The 27,858-nt window shown below is 44.3% G+C and overlaps 1 protein-coding gene across 1 annotated transcript; it reads left to right on the top strand.

Annotated features, from left to right (window-relative positions):
* The first annotated feature begins 187 nt into the window (after positions 1–187).
* Positions 188–25,962, top strand: fbxo28 (F-box protein 28). Its single transcript, XM_034185151.1, has 5 exons — positions 188–446; positions 11,342–11,451; positions 14,464–14,602; positions 15,578–15,773; positions 24,092–25,962. The coding sequence occupies exons 1-5, from the start codon at positions 270–272 to the stop codon at positions 24,601–24,603; spliced, it is 1,134 nt and encodes a 377-aa protein (XP_034041042.1). The 5' UTR covers positions 188–269; the 3' UTR covers positions 24,604–25,962.
* The last annotated feature ends 1,896 nt before the right edge of the window (positions 25,963–27,858 follow it).

Genomic DNA, 27,858 nt, shown 5'->3' with positions numbered 1-27,858 from the left:
TTTTCATGCTTTTGTCACAAAATGCACAATATTACTGAGATCTGACTCTTATTTGAATTTTACGGCATATGTCAGGCTCCACTGGCGCTCCACGGGATCAATGTACCGTGTCGGCTTGTAAGCTGACAATAAACAGAAAGAGGAAGGAGGTGGCGGTGACGGTGGTTTTTCCTGCCAGCAGGTGGCGGTAATGCGCATCTTCTTTGTGCTCGCCGCCGCTAAGCTGCAGCGAAGAAGAAGCAGCGCGTGTCAGGGTGACACGGAGGAAGATGGCGGCCGTGGTGGACAGAGTTGATGTTAGCTCCTTGGACTCGGATTCGCCCAGACTCAGCACTCCTCCGCCGGACCAGCCGCACCAGAACAACCCGCTCCTCGGGCTGCCCATCGTGGCCATCGAGACCATTCTCAATTTTCTGTCTTACGACGAAATAAGCGTGCTGCGCTCGGTAAGAGCAAAAACAGGCTAACGTGGCTAATGCTAACTGTCTGCTGTCACATCTGGATTTAAAGTCTTTTAAACATCTGGATTAAAAGTGTTTGTTCCAGCAAACTGCACAACACGTCATCACCGCTCATACGTGACGTCAGCATTGATCAGTTTGTGTCTTTAATGTGTCTTCCCACCTTCACTAGCTCCATCCTCCCTGTCTCCTTTGATTCTCGTACCCTTCCTCCTTTTTTCGCCCTCTCTCCTTCATTTTTCTTTCCTACATTTCGTCACCTACTTCTTTTCTTCCTTCATTCCTTCCACCTTTCTTATTCTTCATTTCCTTTGTTTCTGTTTTTCCAGCCTTCTTGCTTTGTTCCTTCCATCCTAATTTCCTTCCTTCCTTGCCACTCTCTCCCCTCTCCTGTTATTTCTCCTGTTAATCTACTTTTTATTTTTTTACGTAATCTCTTCTTTTTACTTGATTAATGTAGTAGATGGCAGATTGATGATTATTTTAGAGATCTGGGAGTGGGTGGTTGCCATCCAGGACCCAAGCTGGTTCTGTGGTGTTGTGGATGTGGCAAAGTGCAGCATCAGCGCCTGATCCCAGTCCCAACTTTATTAATATGACAAAAAATTTACCCCAGTTACAGTTTGAAACCTTGTCATTTATATTTCAATATTAAATCATCTTCTCTTTAAAATGGTGTGTCCTCCACACTGGCACGGTTCTTGTGCACATATGAGAGAATGTAGGCTGAACTTTTTTAGTCTGTATGCGGCACTTTGTGTGTTTGCGTGCATGAGCAAATGAATGTCTGCGTACACTTGCATGAGAGCAACCCACATGCTCACACACACATACACCCCACATCCCCGACGGGGCTTCTCTTTTTTTCCCCGTACAGGAAGCAGTACTGAATGTCAGAGCTGGTTGGTGCTCTGGTCTTTGGTCATTTAGCCCCTGGTTTCATTACCTGTCCCTCCCACACCTTAGATCATCTCTGGTGAGGTTTTTTCATTTCAGTTTGGTCCATGCTCTGATTACTGTCCTCCTTACAAAGCGCTGAGGCATGGTTTTTCTGGACTTCTCTGATTTGTTTTGTTTATTTGTACCTGGTTATTAGAAAATGTTCACAAATAAAATGCATAAAAATATTAAGTTTATGCATTTCATAAAAATTTAACCCCAATGATGATGTTCCTAAATTGAAACCATTTAAAATAATTTGTAAAGTTGTCAGAAACCTGAGACATCTGGTTTGCACTGGGATGCACAACAGGGTTCTAGCTAGGACCATTTTAGTGCCAGGTAAATTATGTGATCGCGGCTCATAGTTGTAGGGGTTTTATACCACTAAAACATTATTGGCAAGCCCTATTTTAACTCATTTTGAATGGTTTTAGATGCATTGAAAGCAAGAATAATAAACCAAAAAATTCTATTTATGTTAAATGTTTGTAAGATCAATGTTGTTTTTGTAGGTTTATGTCTAAGTTAAATAATGTTGAAAATGTTAAAAACACATTAGCATTTAATGGACATAGCATTTACTCTCTTCTTCAAAAATGACACACAGTTGTTAATCCAGTGAAGCAGGCAGTTTTTCTGTCATCCTGACAGTTTTTCCCCCCAACATTTTGGGTGGGATTGTGTGACATTTCTTTTTAAATAATATAACACTTAATTGCCTTGTTTGAACAAGAGCTGAACCTGGACTGATTTGTCAAACCTGCTCTTTTAAATGAAAACTTTCTGAATCAGATTCAATTTAATCTTTCACTGACGCCGTGCTCCTCCTCTCTCCACCCTCCTCCTCCGCTCGCTCTCGCGCGCTCTCTCTCTCTCTCTCTCTCTCTCGCACTCCCCCTCCCTCGCTCATCACATCATCTGCTGTTTTTTGATCTCTGAGCTTTTTGAAAACACAAAGCCTTTTACCTGTAAAAGAAAGTGTAAATTTCTGAATATATCATCACAGAAGGACAGTAGAGAAGCTTAAATCTTTGACTGGACTGGGTTACTTGACGCGAAGACGTTTTGCTTCAAATCACAGAAGCTTCCTCAGCTAAAATTCTTGCTCTGGTAGTCAGACTTCTGTCTTGACTCTTGTAGAGAAGAATAAACAGAAGCCACAAAAGCTGGAGTTTTAAACCTAACCAGACCCTCCTACCGAGAGGCAGACTGTTAAGGCTAGTGACTAAACAATAGCTCTAATTAGCACCTATTGTGCTTTAGTTAGCACCCTCCTAATGACAGGGCAGCTGTCCCTCCTAATGATGAAATTGACACCTCTCCTGATGGCTCCCTTGATGACTCTCCTGATGACGCGAATGACTCTTACCATGAACAAAAGATTGAAACTGATTTGACCTGAGTACCCCATTTTAAACAGGGGACAAGCGTGTCTCAGACCCCCCTCCCCGGTTTAGGCTGGGTTTCAACTGTTTTACATAGAATGCCTCCTTGATCCCTCTCTCAAACCATTTCTTCTCTCTGATTTTAACTTCCTTGTCCTCAACGTGTGGTTAGTGTCTTTAAGGTGGAGATGAACTGCAGACTGAGGTCCACTGGCGCCCTCTCTGCGGTGCTGGTATAGCCTTTTGTGTAAAGGTTGCTTAGTCTCACCTATGTAGTGTTCGTTACAGTTTTCCTGACGTCTGATAGAATACACTACATTGCTCTGTTTGTAACTAGGGATCCTGTCCTTAGGGTGAACTAATTTCTGTCTCAAGGTGTTAACCGGTTTAAAGTAAACTGGGATTTTGTGCTGTCTGAAGATCCTCTGTAGTTTCTCCCCTACTCCTGCTAAGTAAGGGAGAGGACACTCCTCTTCTTCTTGTCTCTGTCTCCTGTCTATCTGGTCTCTTTGTTCTCTGGGACTTCTGCGTGAACCAGTTTGCTGCGGGGAGAGGGGTGTTCTGAGCTGAGGTGACTCCATGGAGCTGTATATAAGAACTAGAGAGCGCAGTAGCGCTGAGCTGTGTGCCGACAAGGATTCGTGATCGCCATTTTATTCCGGGCAAGTTAGTGATTTGCGTGCATAGAAGTTCACTTAGTCTCGTCAAGAAACAGGGTGGAACATGCTGGAAAGCTGCGCATGTTGGCAAAGCCACAAACGGAGGAACAAGGGAGACAATATTTCCTTCCATAAGTAAGTGGTTTTTGGTTCTTCTTGTCACTTTGTCCGTGATATTTGGATGATAAACAGCTGTATGTTTCCTGCCATTACCTGTGTCGCCCGATGACACGGACCATTAACTCTTTACTTATGTCTAGTTGATATTTTCCACTGTTAGACCAATGTCTAGTTAATACTTGTCGTTAGTGATTACAATTGTTCAAGACTGGGTATTTTTATTTATTTGCACCTTAAAATAATGAGATTATAATGACGCGCACTGTGCTGCTCACAGTCACACCCACACATCGAGATGTGTACCCACTAGAGCCCGACCGATATATCAGCCGGCTGATATTATTAGCCGATATAAGCCCTTTTCAAAGTACTCACTATCTGCCCAAATTTTGCCGATAGAATTGCCGATAATTTCTCAGAAACAGAACAGGTACTGAAATAATGTTTGTGTCAGTAATGTAAAATGTCCTTACAACCGTTTGTCCAGTAGATGGAGCTCTGACTCCATTCAACTGAGACCTGCTTACACCACTGCTTAAATGTGTTTCATCACCGGCCCCCGGTAGTTCGCCATCATACTGCCCTGATCGGCTGACAAAAGCATACAAGTAAGTTTGTAAGGATCTATATCCTTATCCTGAACCTATATCTAAGTTGTAGCAACAAGAGGTACAAAGATCAGATGTATTTCACAACTCTTTTTAAGGATATGTATTTGCTAATTAACAAAGGTTTAATTTTTGATTGCATTTTTTGAACTTGAAAATTCTTCTGTTATAAAGTTAATCAATATGAGGACAAAGCTTCAGCCTTTTAGCTCATACCTTTTTGTTAAGGGTCCAAAAATTAACATTTTTATTCATTAAAAAAAAAACATCGGGTGATTTATCGGCTATCGGCATTTTTTCATCCAAATATCGTTATCGGCATCGGCCTCAAAAATCCATATCGGTCGGGCTCTAGTACCCACACCGACTTCATGAATGAAACTCAGTCAATAAAGGATAATTGTGTAAAAATATATATAAATGTATTGTAATGTTTTAGGAGCCGCGCTGTGTTGAACACAGCAGCAGCTCTGCCTGGCAGCGTAGCTTAACATCGCAGATCTGTGTAACTTTAAACACTAATATTTGGGAATGTGTGAGTGTCCGAGTAAGTTTAAATACTTTCCTGACATAATTTAATGTAATTTAATTTAACTGGCTTGATATCCAGGTCAAATGGCATTTTAACACGTTTTGCGAGCATTTTTCTGAGTGTTCAGTCGTGAATCTCCATTGAAAATGCATTGCAATCCGGGTACTTCATCATATTTTGCCGGTTAGGAGACGTCATTCGCTGTCCATGAACGGGACATTTTCATTTAGTGTGCAGCATTGGGAGTGGGGACTGGTAGTACTCATATACAGCTCCATGGGTGACTCCACTGCTGTTCATAAGTTTTGGAGATGCCTGTTCTGTCGCTGATATTGCAAAGCTGTTACTTGTTTATTTCAGCGGACCGCACTGGGGGAAGGCAGATGCTCCGTCACATCCTGAATCAAACGTTGAAAAAGCGCCACATTTAACAACGCAAGTATTTTTTTTTTAATCGGCGCAAAAAGACAAAATCAGTCAGGATGAGGTGATTACCCAGACTGACTTCAAATATGAGTAAATTAACTATGTTTATTAATTTTTTTTGGTTGGTTTTGTGTTGTTTTGTAAATGAAGAAAAGTACAGTTACCGTCCTGAAAACGCTTCATGTATTCAGAGCAGGAGTGCCGTCTAGGTTGTTCAAGAGATGACCCATTATCATTTTTACACTTGGGTTTTATATCGCGACCTGTACAGTTACCATGAAGGTGATTCAGTTTTATACTGTGATATGAGTTTTAGGTCATATCGTACAGGGGCCCCACCGCTAACACCATGTCATGGCAGGGCGTCAGTCAACTTAGTCTCTTTATTGCAGTATCACAAAAACTGTCTACCTTTTTTTTTTTTTCTTTTTTCTAATTTGGCAAGGGTGTAATATGGGTCGTTGACATTGTTCCCATCTAAAAATCATATTTTTAGATTTGTTCGTTTCGATTTGTTGTTTGGACATGGTGGCCAGTATTATGTGGAGAAACAACCATTTTGGGTTTTTGGACCCAATTTTCCTCAAAAACTGGTCTAAAATTTTCTTTAGTTTAACAAGGGCACAATATTGCTCTTAACATTGTTCCCATCCCAAAATTGTTTGCATAGATTTGTTCGTTTGGAAATGCCAGCTATTTTTATGCTGAAAATTGCCATTTTGCCTTGGGCAGTCATTGAGCCCTGTAACCCAGAGTGCCCTTGGCACTTGAGTTCTTCTAACGTCTTGGTTTAAAACAATTTTAAGGCATAAAGGTTCCTTATAATTGGGGAGGTGGTTGAGCTGATCCTGGCTCTCACTGTGTTGGTAACTCAGTCCGCTCGATGTGGCTGCTCGCTGCTGTTGCTGTGTCTCATTTTGAGTATTTATTACAAACACCCTGGAATAATATTTTCTTGTGTGGTGAATAGGTGATGGGTATTGAACAAGATTTATTGATGTCCGATGCCATTATCTATTCCACTTAGCGATCCTGATTGGTTATCGATTCCCTTGGAACCTCTTGTGAATTTTCTGTGTACTAAAAGTAGGCGGTCAGGTTTTCTATGTCGGGAACATTTTATTGAGTCTTAAAGTAAATTGAATTTGGTCACTGGATCCTTGATCTCTGGACATAAATAGAAATGAAACAAAATCTGTAGTTTTTGTCAAAAGCATTTCCTTCAGTTACAAATGAGACCGTCAAGATCAAGTTTTATGAAGAATAAAGGATGTCCATTTTTGGGAGAAGAAAACCCATTTTTGGTCGGTTTGTAGTTTGTATTTCAGCGTTTGGAAAGAGGTGTCATTTGACTTAAAAAATGGGGATTTGCTTTGAAGTTATTAATTCCCACGAGAATCTGTCATTCTAACTTTACTCTGCACAGAGCCGCGCAGTTGTTTGGAGCTGTGCAGTTACTACCCACAAAACAGAGGATGTCATTATTATTATGTTCCTCTACCTATGGACATCTTACAACAGGGGTGCCCAAGTTCAGTCCTCGAGAGTCTACCTTCCGATGAAAGGCTGATATGTCTTGGACTTTTATTTACGGCAGTTAGGAAAAATACAAACAGTATGACACTCTGTGGTAAATCTTGTGTGGAGTAGACAGTTCTCAAAAACTGGAGTGTCTGTGCAAGAAGGAGAAGAGTGAGGAAAGCCACCAAGACACCAGACGACCCAGAAAAAAGTTTTAGGCTTCTGGGCTGTGATTGGAAGAAATTGTGCACAGTGCAAATTCCGCGTTTGTATCTGCAGTTATACAGCTTCATGATGAAGTGGTACAGAGGGAGGTTCTTCATTCACTAAAACATCAAATCTAGGCTTGCATCTCAAATGAACCTTCGGGGCAAATTATAGGTGACTTTCAGGTCTTCTTTTAAGAAAATCCTCCTCTGTACCACTTCATCTATCAGTGACTTGGAAATGTTCATGTATCCATCCCTTACTTGTCTGAAGAAAACTGGCAATTAAACTGATTATTTAAAGGTATTTACCAAAGGGGCTGATTACTTATACAACCCATCATCTTGGCTTTTATATTTTTATCCATCCATCCATTTTCTTCCACTTTAATCCAGAGTCGGTCGCGGGGGCAGCACTCAAGCAAAGCCGCCCAGACCTCGCCCGTCCCCACACACCTCCCCCCAGCTCCTCCGGGGGAACCCCAAGGGCGTTCCCAAGGGAGCCGAGAGATGTAGTCCCTCCAGCGTGTCCTGGGTCTTCCCGGGCCTCCTCCCATGGGGACGTGCCCAGAACACCTCTCCAGCGAGGCTCCAGGGGCATCCGGGAAAAGATGCCCGAGCCACCTCAGCTGACTCCTTTCAACGTGGAGGAGCAGCGCTCGACTCCGAGCTCCTCCCGAGTGACGGAGCTCCTCACACTATCTCTAAGGGAGCGCCCCAGCCACCCTGCGGAGGAAACTAATCTCGGCCGCTTGTACTGCGCGATCTCGTTCTTTCTGTCATGAGCCAAATCTCATGACCATAGGTGAGGATCGGAACGTAGATCGATCGGTAAATCGAGAGCTTTGCCCCCCTACTCAGGTCTCTCTTCACCACGACGGTCCGATACAGTGACCGCATCACTGCAGATGCTGCACCGATCCGTCTATCGATCTCACGCTCCATCCGTCCCTCACTCGTGAACAAGACCCCGAGATACTTAAACTCCTCCACTTTAGGAAAGGACACTCCACCGACCTGAAGAGGGCAAAGCACCTTTTTCCGGTCGAGAACCATGACCTCGGATTTAGAGGTGCTGATTTTCATCTTGACGCTTCACACTCGGCTGCAAACCGCCCCAGTGCACGCTGAAGGTCCTGATTTGACGAAGCCAACAGAACTACATCGTCCGCAAACAGCAGAGACGAGATTCTGTGGTTTCCAAAACCAGACCCCCTCTACACCCTGGCTGCGCCTAGAAATTCTGTCCATAAAAATAATGAACAGAACCGGTGACAAAGGGCAGCCCTGGCAGAGGCCAACGTGTACTGGAAACAGGTTTGACTTACTACCGGCAATGCAAACCAAGCTCCTGCTGCGGTCGTACAGGGACCAGATAGCCCTTAGCAAAGGACCCCATACTCCCGGAGCACTCCCCACAGGGTGCCCCGAGGGATACGGTCGACGCCTTCTCCAGATCCACAAAACACATGTGGACTGGTTGGGCGAACTCCCATGAACCCTCGAGCACCCGATGGAGCGTGTAGAGCTGGTCCAGTGTGCCGCGACCAGGACGAAAACCACACTGCTCCTCCTGAATCCGAGGTTCGACCATCGGTCGAATTCTCCTCTCCAGTACTCTGGAATAGACCTTACCGGGGAGGCTGAAGCGTGTGATCCCCCTATAGTTGGAACACACCCTCCGGTCCCCCTTCTTAACAGAGGGACCACCACCCCGGTCTGCCAATCCAGAGGCACTATCCCCGATCGCCACGCGATGTTGCAGAGGCGTGTCAGCCAAGACAGCCCCACAACATCCAGAGACTTAAGGTACTTAGGACGGATTCATCCACCCCAGGAGCCTTGCCACCGAGGAGCTTTCTAACCACCTTGGTGACTTTGGCCTGGGTAATGGATGAGTCCACTTCTGAGTCCCCAGTCTCTGCTTCCTCTTCGGAAGACGTGACAATGGGATTGAGGAGATCCTCGAAGTACTCCTTCCACCGCCCGACAACATCCCCAGTCAGGGTCAGCAGCTCCCCACCCGCACCGTAAACAGTGCTGGTGGAGAGCTGCTTCCGCCTCCTGAGGCGTCGGACGGTTTGCCAGACTCTCTTCGAGGCCGACCGATAGTCCTCCTCCATAGCCTCCCCGAACTCCTCCCAGACCCGAGTTTTTGCCTCTGTGACCGCATGGGCTGCGGCACGCTTGGCCTGCCGGTACCTGTCAGCTGCCTCTGGGGTCCCACCTACCAACAAAGATAAGTAGGACTCCTCCTTCAGCTTGACGGCATCCCTTACTTCCGGTGTCCACCACCGGGTTCAGGGATGCTGCCGCGACAGGCACCAGAGACCTTGCGACCACAGCTACGAGCAGCCGCATCGACAATGGAGGTGGAGAACATGGTCCACTCGGACTCCATGTCTCCAACCTCCCCCGGGATCTGGGAGAAGCTCTCCTGGAGGTGGGAGTTGAAGACCTTGCTGACAGAGGGTTCCGCCAGTCGTTCCCAGCAGACCCTCACGATACGTTTGGGCCTGCCAGGTCTGACAGGCTTCCTACCCTCCCAGCGGATCCAACTCACCACCAGGTGGTGATCAGTCGACAGCTCTGCCCCTCTCTTCACTCGAGTGTCCGAGACACGTGGCCGAAGGTCAGATGATACGACTACAAAGTCGATCATCGACCTCCGGCTCAGGGTGTCCTGGTGCCACGTGCACGTATGGACACCCTTGTGCTCGAACATGGTGTTCATGATGGACAAACTGTGACTAGCACAGAAGTCCAACAACTGAACACCACTCGGGTTCAGGTCGGGGAGGCCGTGCTTCCTGATCACCCCCCTCCAGGTCTCACTGTCGCCGCCCACGTGGGCGTTGAAATCCCCCAGGAGAACAATGGAGTCCCCAGTCGGAGCGCTATCTAGTACCCCTCCCAGGGACTCCAGGAAGGTCGGGTACTCTGCACTGCTGCTCGGCCCATAGGCCGAGACAACAGTGAGAGACCTGTCCCCGACCCGAAGGCATAGGGACGCGACCCTCTCGTTCACCGGAGTGAACTCCAACACTTGGCGACTGAGATGGGGAGCAATAAGCAATGCGACCCCAGCTCTCCGCCTCTCCCCGTGGGCGACGCAAGAAAAATGAAGCGTCCAGCCCCTCTCCAGGAGTTGGGTACCAGAGCCCAAGCTGTGCGTGGAGGTGAGCCTGACTATCTCTAGTCGGTATCTCTCAACCTCCCGCACAAGCTCAGGCTCCTTCCCCCCTCGCGAGGTGACATTCCACGTCCCAACAGCCAGGGGCTGTGAGCATGGACCGGGCCGCCGGGCCACCCGCCCTCGACCGCCACCCAATCCTCTCTGCACCCGACCTCCATGGCCCCCTCTGCAGGTGGTGAACCCACAGGAGGGTGGGCCCACGTCACTCTTCGGGCTGAGCCTGGCCGGGCCCCATGGGCTAAGGCCCGACCACCAGGCGCTCGCGCGCGAGCCCCAACCCCAGGCCTGGCTCCAGGGTGGGACCCCGGCTCCACCATACCGGGCGACGTCTCATTCCTTGATCTTTTACTCGTCATGGAGGTTCTGAACTGCCCTTAGTCTGACCCGTCACCTAGGACCTGTTTGCCTTGGGAGACCCTACAGGGAACACAAAGCCCCCGACAACATAGCTCCTAGGATCATCTGGGTACGCAAACTCCCCCACCACGATAAGGTGGCAGCTAGAGGGGAGTTTTATATTTTTAATTAATTTATATCAGGTTGTAGAGATTTACTTTCAGTTTGAGTTCAAGAAAGATAATTTTAGAAAATTTTATATTGAGAAGCCTGGTTTACTTTTTTATTTGAAATGCCATAAACAAATTAAAATGTGTGAAATACCAAGAGGCTGAATACTTTTACAAGCCACTGTATGTCATACGTCATAGAATCCCATGGACGTCGACCTTGTTTGACCTTTACTTTGCAAACCAAGCATTTAACACAGTCAAATCTATTCCTTTTGTTAATGCTATTACTTCTACCAATAATGTGCATCACTTTCTACCTAAATTGCAGCCACTTTAACTTGTGGTCCCTGTACAAACTGATTGTCACCATTCTTAAAGTTTTTACCCCATAACTCCATTCTTATTGTTCTTACTACAGCGTTTTCAGGCTGTTTGAGTGTTAGGACACCAGCACTTTGAAAGAAAATGAGATTTCTGTCTTGTCCACACAGTAAAGACATAACATACTGATGACATCATCAAAAAAAAGTTTAAACATTCAATGGTTGGAGGAAAAGGACTAAAGATTATCTTTCGGACTCCGTGAGGAAGCTGTATCATCATAATTATTATGATGATAACCGCCACAGTGGTGGTGCTCCACAGCTAGCTACCCCCCCCAACCCATGCAGGCCAAGGCTCTGAACCAGGAATTGGGCCAGCACCAGGACCCAGGGGCTCTTCTGTTTCAGAGCTACCCAGACTCCTAACAGAACTGTGTGTGTGTTTTGTTGTAGGTGTGTAAGCGCATGGACATGATCTGTCAGCGTGTCCTGAATCAAGGCTTCCTGAAGGTGGAGCGTTACCACAGCCTGTGTCAGAGACAAGTCAAAGCCCAGCTGCCCAGGTGAGTGGCACCAGAAACTGTTCACAGTGATGACATCACAGACACTTACAGCAGCACGCCTCTCTGGACCAGACAGCACTTTCTGCTGAAGAGTCTGAGTGGACCTTGTGGTGGGTTCTTCATCGGTCTTTCTGGTGCACCGATCTTGCATCATATGCATGTTTGGTTGTTATTTGGCTGTTTTGCGATGTGGCTGAAACTGATACTCTTAACATACACTTAACATAAGAAACAGAGTGTAAGTTGACTTCATTCAATAATGACTTTTTCATTGCTACAGCAAATTTAATGGTCATATTGAAGCATTGATTCACACCTTGAATATATAGATAGAAATGAATATCCGTTAGAAACGCAACTTCATACAATAAGTAAAACTGAACCAGTAAAATAAATGTTCTGTGCACAGATCTGTGCAAATGTGCCAGACGTGATTTGTCATAACATCACTGAGTGTAATATATTAGATAATGATGACAGTGAAGATTCTGATGAGGACGGCAGCGACGAGGAAATGAACTGATCACCTTTTGCTTATTTAATAATAAAATCCATAAATACTGATGAAAGTATTTATTAAAAGTCAGTTTCGTGCTTTCTGTGTTATTTTGATTTTATTCATTTTTAAACAACATGCTTGATTCATGTTGACATTTTGGGACAGCTGTTCTCACTAACGGTCAAAGGTCATGTTTGTAGAATACAGTATGTTGTTTGAGGTACTGTAGGTTTTCATTTGCCAACATTTTCACACCCACCCCAGACATAGGTCATGGTCTTAAAAGTCCAAAGGGATATTGATTACATTGCCAGTGGTATATTGGTGTAACTTGGTAATGTGCATATTATGTCATTTGAGTTTGGCCCATTTTACCAGAGTTATGGTCCTTGATTAACAAACCTGGGTACGGCAGTTCATGAGTTGGTGTCTGCATTCTGAAATCAACCCCTCTGTCATTTTTAGGAGGAATTTCATGAAACTTGGTATAGGTTGGTAATACGAGCAAGTGGCACCAGCTTGCTCATGGTACAAGGAGTCCCAAACAGGAAGTGCCAAATTTTGAACCCACAGTGAAACAGGAAATGTCAAATGTTGAACACTTCCTGGAGCTACAGCAAAGGATATTAACCTGTTTTTCCATTGTGTTGTTTTTGTGCTGGTATGTTTATCCTCTCTAAAGTTTTTGTGTAACTTCTTGTTTGTCATAATTTTTTAAGAAGATTTAAAAAAGAGAGAGGAGATCTTGTGTGAATTCAGTGCACAGTCCACAAATGCTGAATGTTGAGTCGACACTGAATCCAGTAAGGCTAAAGTGAGAGGGAGCGTGCACCTTGACAATGCATGAGGTCAGCCAGTGACTATTCAGTGTGTAAATTGTATGAAGCTTTTAGCCATGCTGATGCTGCCCAGAAGCATTTACTGAAAATAAAGTCTGAAGGACCTGAATGAGATGGTGAGATGCTGAAGAGCTTTGTGTGTTCATGTCTGCGATATGTTCCCATGGGATAAAAAAGCTTTTTAACCTACCATCCCTGGTTCTCAAGACCAGGCACCTAAGTGGCTCTACTCTACTCTTTTCTACTCTCCTATTTTACTCTTCCTTTTTAGATATTTAGATATACCTTTGTATACTGGCATAGTTCCACCTTAGAATTGGAATATAATATATAAGATATACCTTACTGAATTTTTATGTACATATTGCACATATTGTCATATTGTTTGAGTTGGGCCCATTTTACCAGTTTTCACTGGTAAAAGGCTAAGGAGGAGCTACTTTGTTCATTATTTTACCAACTTTAAAGATTTCAATTCAGTTTTGAAGAAATGGTGCTTGGAGCCTCCGACACAAACTTTTTCAATCAATCAATCAATTTTTTTTATATAGCGCCAAATCACAACAAACAGTTGCCCCAAGGCGCTTTATATTGTAAGGCAAGGCCATACAATACTTATGTAAAACCCCAACGGTCAAAACGACCCCCTGTGAGCAAGCACTTGGCTACAGTGGGAAGGAAAAACTCCCTTTTAACAGGAAGAAACCTCCAGCAGAACCAGGCTCAGGGAGGGGCAGTCTTCTGCTGGGACTGGTTGGGGCTGAGGGAGAGAACCAGGAAAAAGACATGCTGTGGAGGGGAGCAGAGATTGATCACTAATGATTAAATGCAGAGTGGTGCATACAGAGCAAAAAGAGAAAGAAACAGTGCATCATGGGAACCCCCCAGCAGTTTACGTCTATAGCAGCATAACTAAGGGATGGTTCAGGGTCACCTGATCCAGCCCTAACTATAAGCTTTAGCAAAAAAGAAAGTTTTAAGCCTAATCTTAAATGTAGAGAGGGTGTCTGTCTCCCTGATCTGAATTGGGAGCTGGTTCCACAGGAGAGGAGCCTGAAAGCTGAAGGCTCTGCCTCCCATTCTACTCTTACAAACCCTAAGTAATGTTAACTTCCAGTGTTTAATTAAACATATGTTTAAAGGTCATTCAGTGAAATTTTGGCCATTGGACAAGTGAGGTTGTGCTTAGTCAGCTGTTACTGTTGAGCCCTGTACAAGCGTTTTGGGGGGGGTGTAACTCCTCTGACTTGACTTTCCTCCGACACCAGGGGTCAGTAGCGCTGCAGCTGCCCTGCATGTTTTCATGCTCTCTCTGTTCCTCTCTCTGATCACCAGCATGGAAACACCAGATGGGAGATGTGCAAACCTGCAGAATATATTTCATTTATTTATTTATTTTGGTAAAAATGTGACTGTCTCTGATTATTTTCATCACTTTCATTTTCTTGCGCCTTTTGTCTTTTTTTTTTTTCTTTCTCCCCATCACATCTCATTTTGCTATGAATGTTGTTCTGCAGAAATCTGTGTGTTACAACATCATGTGTGGTTTAACTTTTGTTTTTGAGCTGGTGAGAAGATGTAACTGAGCTAAATTGTCAAACGTTCAGATGTTAGGAGAGGACTGTGTCGACATGCAGGGATCCTGCTCTTACCCAGATGTTGAATTGTTTCCAGGCGAGAGTCGGAGAGGAGAAACCATTCGCTGGCTCGCCATGCCGATATCCTGGCTGCCGTGGAAACGCGCCTTTCCTTGCTCAACATGACCTTCATGAAATACGTCGACTCCAATCTCTGCTGCTTCATCCCTGGAAAGGTTAGTCGGTCTGATGTTTTAGGAACACCTGTCCTCGTTTACTGCTTCCCTGCCTATGGATGGAATGGAAGGCTTTTGAAGAGAAGTGTAGAATACATGATGGAACACAGTAGACCTGAGCAGTCCACTACAATGGGTGGGTAACAGCTTGTCTGTAGACGTACATCACCGTCAGCAGGACTCGTGTCACTTTCCCTGGTTTCTTACTCTGAGAAAAAATAAAAAGATGATTAATGAATGTTGGTTGCAGGTCAACTGCAACAAAGTGAACTTGATTTTCAGCCCTCAAAATTCATCACTTATGATGTACACATACTGGATCTCAAGAAACAACCCACAGGTTGGGAGCCCCCCCCCCCCATCTACAACTTGCACGTGTGATGGATGTAAAACTCTTAGGTCGAAACTTTAAACCAGGTCTCAGACACTTCCAAACAGATAACACAGACAAACACTTGATAACTAACATAAAATAAGGAATTATCACAGATATTATCTAAAAATACAGTACACTAAGTATTCACAGCTTTTGCTCAGTACTTTGTTGATGCACCTTTGGCAGCAGTTACAGCCTCAAGTCTTCTTGAATGTGATGCCACACCCCACTGATCCACTGCGTCCACATTCCTGTTTGTTCTGTTTCCTGCTGCACAAAGTATTGTTTGAGTATCGCTGCTGTTGTGTAGTCGTCACACCACAGGACACATTTAAAAAGTCACTCTAGAATGTTTCTGTGGCTCAGCCTAAAACAATTTCTAAACTTGCAGAATTGTTGTTTTCCATGACCAATATAAAATAGAAACCCATCTGATGCACAGTTCGCCACACCACATGTTCTTGTGGGTTTAAGTTGAGGGATTAAAAAAACAGACCAACTGAGAGTGCTGATGGAGAAGTATAAATATGACACTGAGCGTTTCTGAGTTTCAGACACATTGAGATGTGGTTGGTCATGGCGCTCTCCTGTCTTGTCAGGTGATTGATGAGATTTACCGTGTGCTGCGTTACGTGAACTCCACTCGGGCTCCTCAGCGGGCTCACGAGGTTCTGCAGGAGTTGAGGGACATCTCCTCCATGGCCATGGAGTACTTTGATGAGAAGATCGTCCCCATCCTGAAGAAGAAGTTGCCGGGAGCCGACCTGTCCGGGCGCCTCATTGGCTCTGCACCAGGTAATGGGCGTGTGCTTTTTCAGACGAACAAAGATCTGAGTCACAGCTTCAAAAAGGTTCAGTGAGTGCAGCTGTGGTCCTGACCCACGTGCAGGTAATCAGTAATACAATAACAAGTGCCATCGCCAAGTTCCCATGTGTGGATTAGAGTTTGTAACACTGACCTGTGGTCAGATTTTGACAAGATTTCAACTCTGTCCGGGGCTGAAATGATTTGTTGCGTAACTCGAATAATTCGATTACAAAAAATGTTTGAGGTAAATTCTGTGCCTTGAAGCTCCGTTTAATGCTGTAGTACATATGTCAGGCCTGTGTGTGGAGCTGTAACGTCCCCGGAAAAAAAAACAGAACAACACTAGAGCATGCGCATATGTTGTGTTAGAGCTAATCAATGTAGCACCAAAAGCTACAGCTTTCCAACACGACACACAGAGTAAAATAAAGCTTTTTAAGAGAGAGAGGCTCCAGGCTGATCATCTGAAACAGACTGACTGCACATTTAAAGTGAAGCAGTGTGTTTGTCTATTTTTAGAAAACACACTGTTTGGTCCGCTGGCTGCTCTCCGCCCGGCTGGGTGCCCGCAGTCGAAGTCTGCTGTTCGTCCTGCGCCGGCTGCTGTCTCTCTGTCACAGTCACAGCTCCGTCCTTGTTCACACGGGCAAACGGTCTGAAAGAAGATCCTCTCAGCAGACGTCCACTCTTCCTTCTCTGTTTTGCTCAGACTTGCACTGTTTTGCTTTTTAATTTTCGCTTTTTTGGGCAACACACAAGACTTCACAAACACAGTAACTTAAATAAAATAATAAAAAAAAACACCTGACTGTGAGGCTGCATGTTCAGCCTCCAGCTGAAGTGCATCTGCTGAATTGCAGAGAAAGAAGGATAAAAAAAAATTAATGCAGGCACCCAGTTCACCAACCCAAAAAAAAAAAAAAAAATCCAAAATGGTAAAAAAAAATTTTACAAGTTTGGGGTGGGGGACAAAAATCAGAAAACCACATCCCATCGTCATTTCATCAAAATGTCAAGACTTTGGCCAAACCGTGGTCAGGTGAATAGACTATTGTGCCTTATTCAGCTGACGATCAGGCGAATAGACATTTTGACACAGCTTTGTGTCCCTGGCTGCCGGGCGAATAGACTCGGCCCTCTGTGTGTGCACTTTAAGTCAAGATTTCGTCGACAGGGCGCAGAGCGGATTTATCAGTGTGGTTTTTGTGGAAAAGCTGCACTCCAAAGCTCAGTTTTTCACAGGCTGTGCTCACGTTCACGTGCAGCCTGACTGAATGAGGATCACACCGACCGCCTGCACTTACAGTCCGGTGTCAGGGGAGTGCTGAGCTCCTGACACCGGGAAAGATCCAAAACTTGTATCTTTAGGGGAGGTGATGGTCTAGTGGTTAAGTGTTGGGTTTGAGACCAGAGGATCCTCGGTTCAAATCCCAGCCTGACCGGAAAATCACTAAGGGGCACTTGGGCAAGGTCCAGTCCTTAATGTGTGGTGGGCGATTTGCATGGCAACAGCCTGACATCAGGGTCAGTGTGAGGCGTTATTGTAAAGCGCTCTGAGCGTCTGATGCAGATGGAAAGCGCAATATAAATGCAGACCATTTACTTGTAAAGATGTGAAAAAATAATTACCCAGGAAAACAGGAAGGGATACACTAAATTTAACAGTCTGTGTGATGACACAGTGACATTGTGCCATTGCTTAGGGAGAGCCCTGGACTGTTGATGTTGTTAAAAATGCAAAAGTACTTTTTATGCAATTACTTGATTAATCACCAGAATAACCAGTAGAATACTCCATTACTAAAATAATCAATAGCTGCAGCCCTAACTCTCCCTTCTTCAAAAGTAAAAATCAAATAAGTTAAACATTAAATTTGAGGTGAAGAAAAAAATGAATGTTTTTTTGTAAAAGCAGCAGGAGATCTCTGACATATCAATCAATCAATCAATCAATTTTTTTTATATAGCGCCAAATCACAACAAACAGTTGCCCCAAGGCGGTTTATATTGTAAGGCAAGGCCATACAATAATTATGTAAAACCCCAACGGTCAAAACGACCCCCTGTGAGCAAGCACTTGGCTACAGTGGGAAGGAAAAACTCCCTTTTAACAGGAAGAAACCTCCAGCAGAACCAGGCTCAGGGAGGGGCAGTCTTCTGCTGGGACTGGTTGGGGCTGAGGGAGAGAACCAGGAAAAAGACATGCTGTGGAGGGGAGCAGAGATCGATCACTAATGATTAAATGCAGAGTGGTGCATACAGAGCAAAAAGAGAAAGAAACAGTGCATCATGGGAACCCCCCAGCAGTCTACGTCTATAGCAGCATAACTAAGGGATGGTTCAGGGTCACCTGATCCAGCCCTAACTATAAGCTTTAGCAAAAAGGAAAGTTTTAAGCCTAATCTTAAAAGTAGAGAGGGTGTCTGTCTCCCTGATCTGAATTGGGAGCTGGTTCCACAGGAGAGGAGCCTGAAAGCTGAAGGCTCTGCCTCCCATTCTACTCTTACAAACCCTAGGAACTACAAGTAAGCCTGCAGTCTGAGAGCGAAGCGCTCTATTGGGGTGATATGGTACTACGAGGTCCCTAAGATAAGATGGGACCTGATTATTCAAAACCTTATAAGTAAGAAGAAGAATTTTAAATTCTATTCTAGAATTAACAGGAAGCCAATGAAGAGAGGCCAATATAGGTGAGATATGCTCTCTCCTTCTAGTCCCCGTCAGTACTCTAGCTGCAGCATTTTGAATTAACTGAAGGCTTTTTAGGGAACTTTTAGGACAACCTGATAATAATGAATTACAATAGTCCAGCCTAGAGGAAATAAATGCATGAATTAGTTTTTCAGCATCACTCTGAGACAAGACCTTTCTGATTTTAGAGATATTGCGTAAATGCAAAAAGCAGTCCTACATATTTGTTTAATATGCGCTTTGAATGACATATCCTGATCAAAAATGACTCCAAGATTTCTCACAGTATTACTAGAGGTCAGGGTAATGCCATCCAGAGTAAGGATCTGGTTAGACACCATGTTTCTAAGATTTGTGGGGCCAAGTACAATAACTTCAGTTTTATCTGAGTTTAAAAGCAGGAAATTAGAGGTCATCCATGTCTTTATGTCTGTAAGACAATCCTGCAGTTTAGCTAATTGGTGTGTGTCCTCTGGCTTCATGGATAGATAAAGCTGGGTATCATCTGCGTAACAGTGAAAATTTAAGCAATACCGTCTAATAATACTGCCTAAGGGAAGCATATATAAAGTGAATAAAATTGGTCCTAGCACAGAACCTTGTGGAACTCCATAATTAACTTTAGTCTGTGAAGAAGATTCCCCATTTACATGAACAAATTGTAATCTATTAGACAAATATGATTCAAACCACCGCAGCGCAGTGCCTTTAATACCTATGGCATGCTCTAATCTCTGTAATAAAATTTTATGGTCAACAGTATCAAAAGCAGCACTGAGGTCTAACAGAACAAGCACAGAGATGAGTCCACTGTCCAAGGCCATAAGAAGATCATTTGTAACCTTCACTAATGCTGTTTCTGTACTATGATGAATTCTAAAACCTGACTGAAACTCTTCAAATAGACCATTCCTCTGCAGATGATCAGTTAGCTGTTTTACAACTACCCTTTCAAGAATTTTTGAGAGAAAAGGAAGGTTGGAGATTGGCCTATAATTAGCTAAGATAGCTGGGTCAAGTGATGGCTTTTTAAGTAATGGTTTAATTACTGCCACCTTAAAAGCCTGTGGTACATAGCCAACTAACAAAGATAGATTGATCATATTTAAGATCGAAGCATTAAATAATGGTAGGGCTTCCTTGAGCAGCCTGGTAGGAATGGGGTCTAATAAACATGTTGATGGTTTGGATGAAGTAACTAATGAAAATAACTCGGACAGAACAATCGGAGAGAAAGAGTCTAACCAAATACCGGCATCACTGAAAGCAGCCAAAGATAACGATACGTCTTTGGGATGGTTATGAGTAATTTTTTCTCTAATAGTTAAAATTTTGTTAGCAAAGAAAGTCATGAAGTCATTACTAGTTAAAGTTAATGGAATACTCAGCTCAATAGAGCTCTGACTCTTTGTCAGCCTGGCTACAGTGCTGAAAAGAAACCTGGGGTTGTTCTTATTTTCTTCAATTAGTGATGAGTAGAAAGATGTCCTAGCTTTACGGAGGGCTTTTTTATAGAGCAACAGACTCTTTTTCCAGGCTAAGTGAAGATCTTCTAAATTAGTGAGACGCCATTTCCTCTCCAACGTACGGGTTATCTGCTTTAAGCTACGAGTTTGTGAGTTATACCACTGAGTCAGACACTTCTGATTTAAAGCTCTCTTTTTCAGAGGAGCTACAGCATCCAAAGTTGTCTTCAATGAGGATGTAAAACTATTGACGAGATACTCTATCTCCCTTACAGAGTTTAGGTAGCTACTCTGCACTGTGTTGTTATATGGCATTAGAGAACATAAAGAAGGAATCATATCCTTAAACCTAGTTACAGCGCTTTCTGAAAGACTTCTAGTGTAATGAAACTTATTCCCTACTGCTGGGTAGTCCATCAGAGTAAATGTAAATGTTATTAAGAAATGATCAGACAGAAGGGAGTTTTCAGGGAATACTGTTAAGTCTTCTATTTCCATACCATAAGTCAGAACAAGATCTAAGATATGATTAAAGTGGTGGGTGGACTCATTTACTTTTTGAGCAAAGCCAATAGAGTCTAATAATAGATTAAATGCAGTGTTGAGGCTGTCATTCTCAGCATCTGTGTGGATGTTAAAATCGCCCACTATAATTATCTTATCTGAGCTAAGCACTAAGTCAGACAAAAGGTCTGAAAATTCACAGAGAAACTCACAGTAACGACCAGGTGGACGATAGATAATAACAAATAAAACTGGTTTTTGGGACTTCCAATTTGGATGGACAAGACTAAGAGACAAGCTTTCAAATGAATTAAAGCTCTGTCTGGGTTTTTGATTAATTAATAAGATGGAATGGAAGATTGCTGCTAATCCTCCGCCCCGGCCCGTGCTACGAGCATTCTGACAGTTAGTGTGACTCGGGGGTGTTGACTCATTTAAACTAACATATTCATCCTGCTGTAACCAGGTTTCTGTTAGGCAGAATAAATCAATATGTTGATCAATTATTATATCATTTACCAACAGGGACTTAGAAGAGAGAGACCTAATGTTTAATAGACCACATTTAACTGTTTTAGTCTGTGGTGCAGTTGAAAGTGCTATATTATTTTTTCTTTTTGAATTTTTATGATTAAATAGATTTTTGCTGGTTATTGGTAGTCTGGGAGCAGGCACCGTCTCTACGGGGATGGGGTAATGAGGGGATGGCAGGGGGAGAGAAGCTGCAGAGAGGTGTGTAAGACTACAACTCTGCTTCCTGGTCCCAACCCTGGATAGTCACGGTTTGGAGGATTTAAGAAAATTGGCCAGATTTCTAGAAATGAGAGCTGCTCCATCCAAAGTGGGATGGATGCCGTCTCTCCTAACAAGCCCAGGTTTTCCCCAGAAGCTTTGCCAATTATCTATGAAGCCCACCTCATTTTTTGGACACCACTCAGACAGCCAGCAATTCAAGGAGAACATGCGGCTAAACATGTCACTCCCGGTCCGATTGGGGAGGGGCCCAGAGAAAACTACAGAGTCCGACATTGTTTTTGCAAAGTTACACACCGATTTAATGTTAATTTTAGTGACCTCCGATTGGCGTAACCGGGTGTCATTACTGCCGACGTGAATTACAATCTTACCAAATTTACGCTTAGCCTTAGCCAGCAGTTTCAAATCATATCATATCAGCTTCTGCAGTTTGTCGTCTTCCCAAAAAAAGCTCATGTTGACCTTGACCCAGATCCAGTGCATAGTCACGGCCTGTTTAAGAGGCTGTGGTGCTGGATGGTGGATTATCTTAAAAATGAAACATTGGCCATAAACAGAAAGTTATCAAATGTCAACACATTCTGCTTTTTAACTGTATAGCAGTAATGATGAGTTTGGTTTTGTTTTTTGTCTTTATAGCCATTGTTTTCAGTACTTACTTATACTGTGGCTGCATGAATGCACTATTTGTGTGTCAGCAGGTTGTGGCACAGTATTAAAGGTGTGACAGAATCACTGCGTGGCCTTGCGTTTTGCTGCATCTATACTCGTTTGATTCCTTATAAACCTAAATGAAAGCAGCTCCACTGAACTACTTTTTCAAATGGCAACTTTCTGATTTTAAGAAACACTATAAGAAATCAGGAAAAAAAATTGTGGCAGTCAGTAAAGGTTAATTTTTTAGACCAAGCAGAGGGAAAAAATATGGAATCACTCAATTCTGAGGAAAAAATTATGGAATCATGAAAAACAAAAGAACGCTCCAACACATCACTAGTATTTTGTTGCACCACCTCTGGCTTTTATAACAGCTTGCAGTCTCTGAGGCATGGACTTAATGAGTGACAAACAGTACTCTACATCAATCTGGCTCCAACTTTCTCTGATTGCTGTTGCCAGATCAGCTTTGCAGGTTGGAGCCTTGTCATGGACCATTTTCTTCAACTTCCACCAAAGATTTTCAATCGGATTAAGATCCGGACTATTTGCAGGCCATGAAATTGACCCTATGTGTCTTTTTGCAAGGAATGTTTTCACAGTTTTTGCTCTATGGCAAGATGCATTATCATCTTGAAAAATGATTTCATCATCCCCAAACATCCTTTCAATTGATGGAATAAGAAAAGTGTCCAAAATATCAATGTAAACTTGTGCATTTATTGATGATGTAATGACAGCCATCTCCCCAGTGCCTTTACCTGACATGCAGCCCCATATCATCAATGACTGTGGAAATTTACATGTTCTCTTCAGGCAGTCATCTTTATAAATCTCATTGGAACGGCACCAAACAAAAGTTCCAGCATCATCACCTTGCCCAATGCAGATTCGAGATTCATCACTGAATATGACTTTCATCCAGTCATCCACAGTCCACGATTGCTTTTCCTTAACCCACTGTAACCTTGTTTTTTTCTGTTTAGGTGTTAATGATGGCTTTCGTTTAGCTTTTCTGTATGTAAATCCTATTTCCTTTAGTCGGTTTCTTACAGTTCGTCACAGACATTGACTCCAGTTTCCTCCCATTCGTTCCTCATTTGTTTTGTTGTGCATTTACGATTTTTGAGACATATTGCTTTAAGTTTTCTGTCTTGACGCTTTGATGTCTTCCTTGGTCTACCAGTATGTTTGCCTTTAACAACCTTCCCATGTTGTTTGTATTTGGTCCAGAGTTTAGACATAGCTGACTGTGAACAACCAACATCTTTTGCAACATTGCGTGATGATTTACCCTCTTTTAAGAGTTTGATAATCCTCTCCTTTGTTTCAATTGACATCTCTTGTGTTGGAGCCATGATTCATGTCAGTCCACTTGGTGCAACAGCTCTCCAAGGTGTGATCACTCCTTTTTAGATGCAGACTAACGAGCAGATCTGATTTGATGCAGGTGTTAGTTTTGGGGATGACAATTTACAGGGTGATTCCATAATTTTTTCCTCAGAATTGAGTGATTCCATATTTTTTTTCCCTCTGCTTGGTCTAAAAAAGTAACCGTTACTGACTGCCACAATTTTTTTTTCCTGATTTCTTATAGTGTTTCTTAAAGCCAGAAAGTTGCCATTTGAAATGACTTTAGTTATGTGTCATGTCCGTGATCAGCTTTTTTTCTACAAAATTAAACAACTGAATGAACATCCTCCGAGGCCGGTGATTCCATAATTTTTGCCAGGGGTTGTAGCATACATCTGAATGTTAACTTCAGGATAGATGGATGGGAGGTCATTAAGATAAATACTGTATGAAATAAAAGTGGTCCTAAAATTGAGCCCTGTGGTACACCATACCACCAATTGAAAACAATGTCAATCCCTTAATTCTTGTAGACTGGCATCTGTTACTGAAATGCGACACCACAAAATGGACACATTTTGACCTTTTGACATTTTCCAAAGCCCTCTTCAGATCTGTAAATATGGTTTCAACCACACCTCCTTTATCCAGCCGTTTTTGTTTTTTTTTTTCTCTCAGCTGTGCAACACTGTAACAAGGAGCTGTTTGTGTAGCGTGTTACAGTCTAAAACTAAACTGCATTGGGCTCAGAGAACACTGACCATTATTCACGTCTTATCTGCCTTAGATGTTATTGGGGGGCACTGGCTGGTCTATGAGTGGCGCCCTCTGAGGGAGCTCCTCCCCTAAAAATGATCTCATGTCTCTTGTTCCCTCAGTGGCTGGTCCTTCTACTTCCCTAACCACTATGTCCCTGCTGGCTAAAAACACACCATCACGCTCTGAGATGACCAAGGTCCAGCAGCAGGTTAAGGTGAACGGGGCGTCGATGACGGTAATGCGGCGGGAGATGCAGGAGATTCGTGTCAAGCAGCTGGAGCAGCAGAAGCAGCTGCAGGATCAGGAACAGAAGCTGCTGGAACAGACCCAGGTGATCGCCGAGCAGAACACCCGCTTGGCTGAGCTAGAGCACAAGCTCCGTGAACTGATGGAGAGCAGCGCCGCCGCTATGGGCGGGTCGAGGCCTGACGCGGCTGTACCCTCGACATCCGCCTCTGCTACTGTGTCTTCCACCGTCAGCACCACGTCCTGTTCGGTGTCGGTGAGCGTTGGTGTCACCGCAGCCTCTCTGCCTCTGGAGTCCGGGGACGAGGGAGGGCCCTCACTGAAACGCACCAGAAAGAGTGCGGACCTTCCGCGACAGTCCAAACGGCTGCGCAGCAAGAAATGAGGGACTGTGTTTGGTTTTGTTTTCAGTCGGACGCTTGACACTTTACCCCTGCATCGTCCCGGCGCCTGAACCCCTCCTCTAAGCTTTGCCCCTCCCACCTACCATGTTCTAAGTCGGTTCCTTGTCGTGGACTTTGACTTGGACCTGACCACAGTTGTGTTTAATGCTGTCGAGCCCGGAATGGCATCAGAGGTTTGCAGGACACTGACCAAGTTACCGTTGAGATGTTTGTCAGGCCCTCAGCCGAATCGATGTCACTCACCCACTCGTCGACCTGCGGGGGACAAGTGAAGGACAAACGCTTGTTATCATGCTGAAATTTTAAAATTTGGTTTATTAAAAACAAACTTTGGATGATCTGTGAATTTGATCGATCCCATAAATTTTCCTCCTGCAGGCTGTAAGAGCGTAACCAACGGGTCCCGACAGGTCCTGGGTCCGATGGGGCTGGGTCCCGACAGGTCCAGATCCATCCAACATGTGAGGTTACACCGCGAGCAGTTTCAGTGTCCAGTGTTTTGTCCACCCTAAATTTGTTTGCATAGACTTTTTGTGTACCAGAAGGTTTTTGGGTGCATCACCTCAGAGGTCAAGTCTTGGCCACAGAGTTTGGATCTCGATCACCTTTGACCTTTTTACTGGTGATCAAAATAACCCCCGCAATATTCCAGATGATAATTTAGTCTGTGATGCAACAGGACACAGTCGGGTCATAAATCTGGGCTGCGTCGAACCCTCGTCACGACTTTGAAGATGTTTTTGTTGCATCAGGACGTGATCATGGAGCTTCAACAAAATGCTCAGACCAAACAGAATTTTAACTTTTTAGCTTTGTCTTAACTTTCTGTTACTGAAGCTGGCAGTGTGTTGGTCTTCACGTTCCCATGTATCAAACTTCTCTTTCTTTCTTTGTTTTGTCATCGATTCTTTCGAACATGCTTCTTTTCTTCCGTTCAGTGCAATAAATACGTGTCAAAGGTCGGCGTGTGGTTTGTGATCGTCACCTGCAGTCTGCTGATTTGTTAAGTAAACGAGAGAAACGTGTTTTGAGGCATTCGTGAACATGCCTGTGATGTCACAGGACCACCTGCTGGTGAGTGGGTGTACGAAGTGCCTCAGTATCTAAATGGGCTGCGTTTGTGTTAGTTTTCTATCTACGTAAAGCAGATGCTCAAAGCTCGCTCACCCGTTAATGCGCTCACGGGGGTCAGCGCAGAGGCACGCGGCCACATGCCGGCGGCAGCCTGAGCCGGAGAAACGCTGTCTGCCTGCAGTGTTCTCTATCTGATTTAAGAGTCAAACCTACAACCTTCTTGTCACAAGTCCTACTTAGGTTTGGCTTTGGCTCCACCCCTGGGATGCACACAGTGGAATGCCGGCTCCTGATTGGCTGATTAAACTAGCTGTTATTAGAGCAGCTCAGCAGTAGACTGACGATCCCCATCAGAAACCGGGTTAGAACCTGTTCATGCTTTGAATTTGTTCAGGCTCCCTGACACCTGCACGACTTTGATCCGCACACTTGCACGCACATTGTCATGACGATTCCACCCGCTGTGCTACCAGCTGGAAGCCGTGCTTTGTTCCACTGGCTGCTACGTGCTCTGCTCTCTTATTTGTCATGTTTATATTGTCGTGGCTTGGTAAAACAGTTGCATGTTCTTTCCTTCTTGTGTATTTACATTTAACATCTCGTTATAATCGTTCAGATGAGCTGCGCTCTGATGTGGTGCACTGACAACCATTCGCACTGTTCACTTCTTTACTCGATTTGACGAGCTGCACGTTGTGTTGGCGAGCAGCTCGTACGACATTTATACGTGAAAGATTTTTGGAACATTTCAAAATTCTCTTTGCACAATTGCACGTGCTGGTGCCCCGCTCACGTTCAGTCTGCACTTGTTAAAGACGAGTTTACTCTCCTGCATGACACAGGGCGTGCAAGTGTGTGCATCAAAGTCGCGCAAGTGTCAGGGGGCCTTTAGTCAAACTAACACCTATTTATTGACACCGGTGGGGGGGGGGCACTCTGTGCCGTTGGCTCCCCACTGAGCCCAGCTCCTGGCTGCTGGTTTTAGTGAAGCATGGTCTGAATGGTTTGAACCACTCGTGAACATTTACTGAAGTCATTCTGGAAACACAGTTCACATCTTAAACACTCCCCCCGTTTTGTTTTGTTTTGGGGTTTTTTGGAGCATACAACACGACACTGTTCTCTAGTGGCTAACTCATAGACTGCGTCTCAGTGTAGAAAGTTATACTGTAATCAACTTGTAATTAAGTGAAATTGTAAATTAATTTATGTATCCTAACTAACCAGCTTTTCAGCTGACTGTGCACTTTTGTTGCACACATTACTGTTACAATTGTACAATTCCAACCGATTAAAATTCAACTGAAACTGTCCACGTCTTCTGCTCGTCTTTTGTTACACTCTCAGGCTCTTTGGAGCAGGTACCAGGTTCCTGGCGTCCTGGATCAGTGATGTTGGTTTGGGCCCCACATCGTCTTTGATCTTTCCTGACACGATGGTGTTGAGATGCTTTTCCGGGTGAGATCTGTGCTCCGCCTCTCAGCAGGGTTCCTGTGGGCTCCTAGACTGGCACCTGTCTGTGGACGGGGGGTCCAGGTGTTGGCCCACAGGGTATTTGTCCCTGTGGTGTGTCCGTACTGTGACGTTCCACACCAGTCTGTTGACCTGATACTATGATTCACATGAAGTCAGCTTGGTGGTTCAGTGATCTGCACTCTTTAGTCAACGGAAAAAAGGTTGTGGGTTCAGGCCCACCATTGCTCAGTTACTTTGTGTGGAGTTTGCGTGTTCTTAGTCGCTCTATCAGTACGGCACCAAATCACAAGTTGATGATACAGAAATAAGGTTTAACCCTCACCTGGCAAGTAAATCAACACACGTGTCGTGAATCGGGCAGGTTTGGTATCGGTAGAGAAAAATGGATCGTGACCAAAGATTCAACCACCTGATGAGAAAACAATATTATACCTCCTAGTGTTAAAAGTTATTATGGATTTATGACTTAGACATGGAAGGGGGGGTTTCAGTCCCCTTCTTATTAGGTGATTTGGGGGTCACTTCTTACTGAAATGCTGCATTCACACCACCAGAGGAAAGGGGGGAAAGCTTGGGTTCAGTGCCCTTTGTGGAATCGTGTTATGACCCTGCAAGCTAACATCATGATCAGTCCATCTATCAGGAGGAGGTTTGGTGGCGTGGCGGCTTAGAGTTGAGCGTTGTTG

The sequence above is a fragment of the Thalassophryne amazonica genome, chromosome 13, assembly GCF_902500255.1.
Source record: "Thalassophryne amazonica chromosome 13, fThaAma1.1, whole genome shotgun sequence".
Lineage (NCBI taxonomy): Eukaryota > Metazoa > Chordata > Actinopteri > Batrachoidiformes > Batrachoididae > Thalassophryne > Thalassophryne amazonica.
Note: the sequence above shows the minus strand (reverse complement) of the source record. Positions and strands in the feature narration are given on the sequence as shown.

Bases quoted from the DNA above. Each gene is read 5' to 3' on its own strand.
- fbxo28 (XM_034185151.1), top strand. From the start codon at position 270: ATGGCGGCCGTGGTGGACAGAGTTGATGTTAGCTCCTTGGACTCGGAT. The intron at 447-11,341 runs GTAAGAGCAAAA...GTTTTGTTGTAG, and splicing joins AAATAAGCGTGCTGCGCTCG to GTGTGTAAGCGCATGGACAT. The intron at 14,603-15,577 runs GTTAGTCGGTCT...CTGTCTTGTCAG, and splicing joins GCTGCTTCATCCCTGGAAAG to GTGATTGATGAGATTTACCG.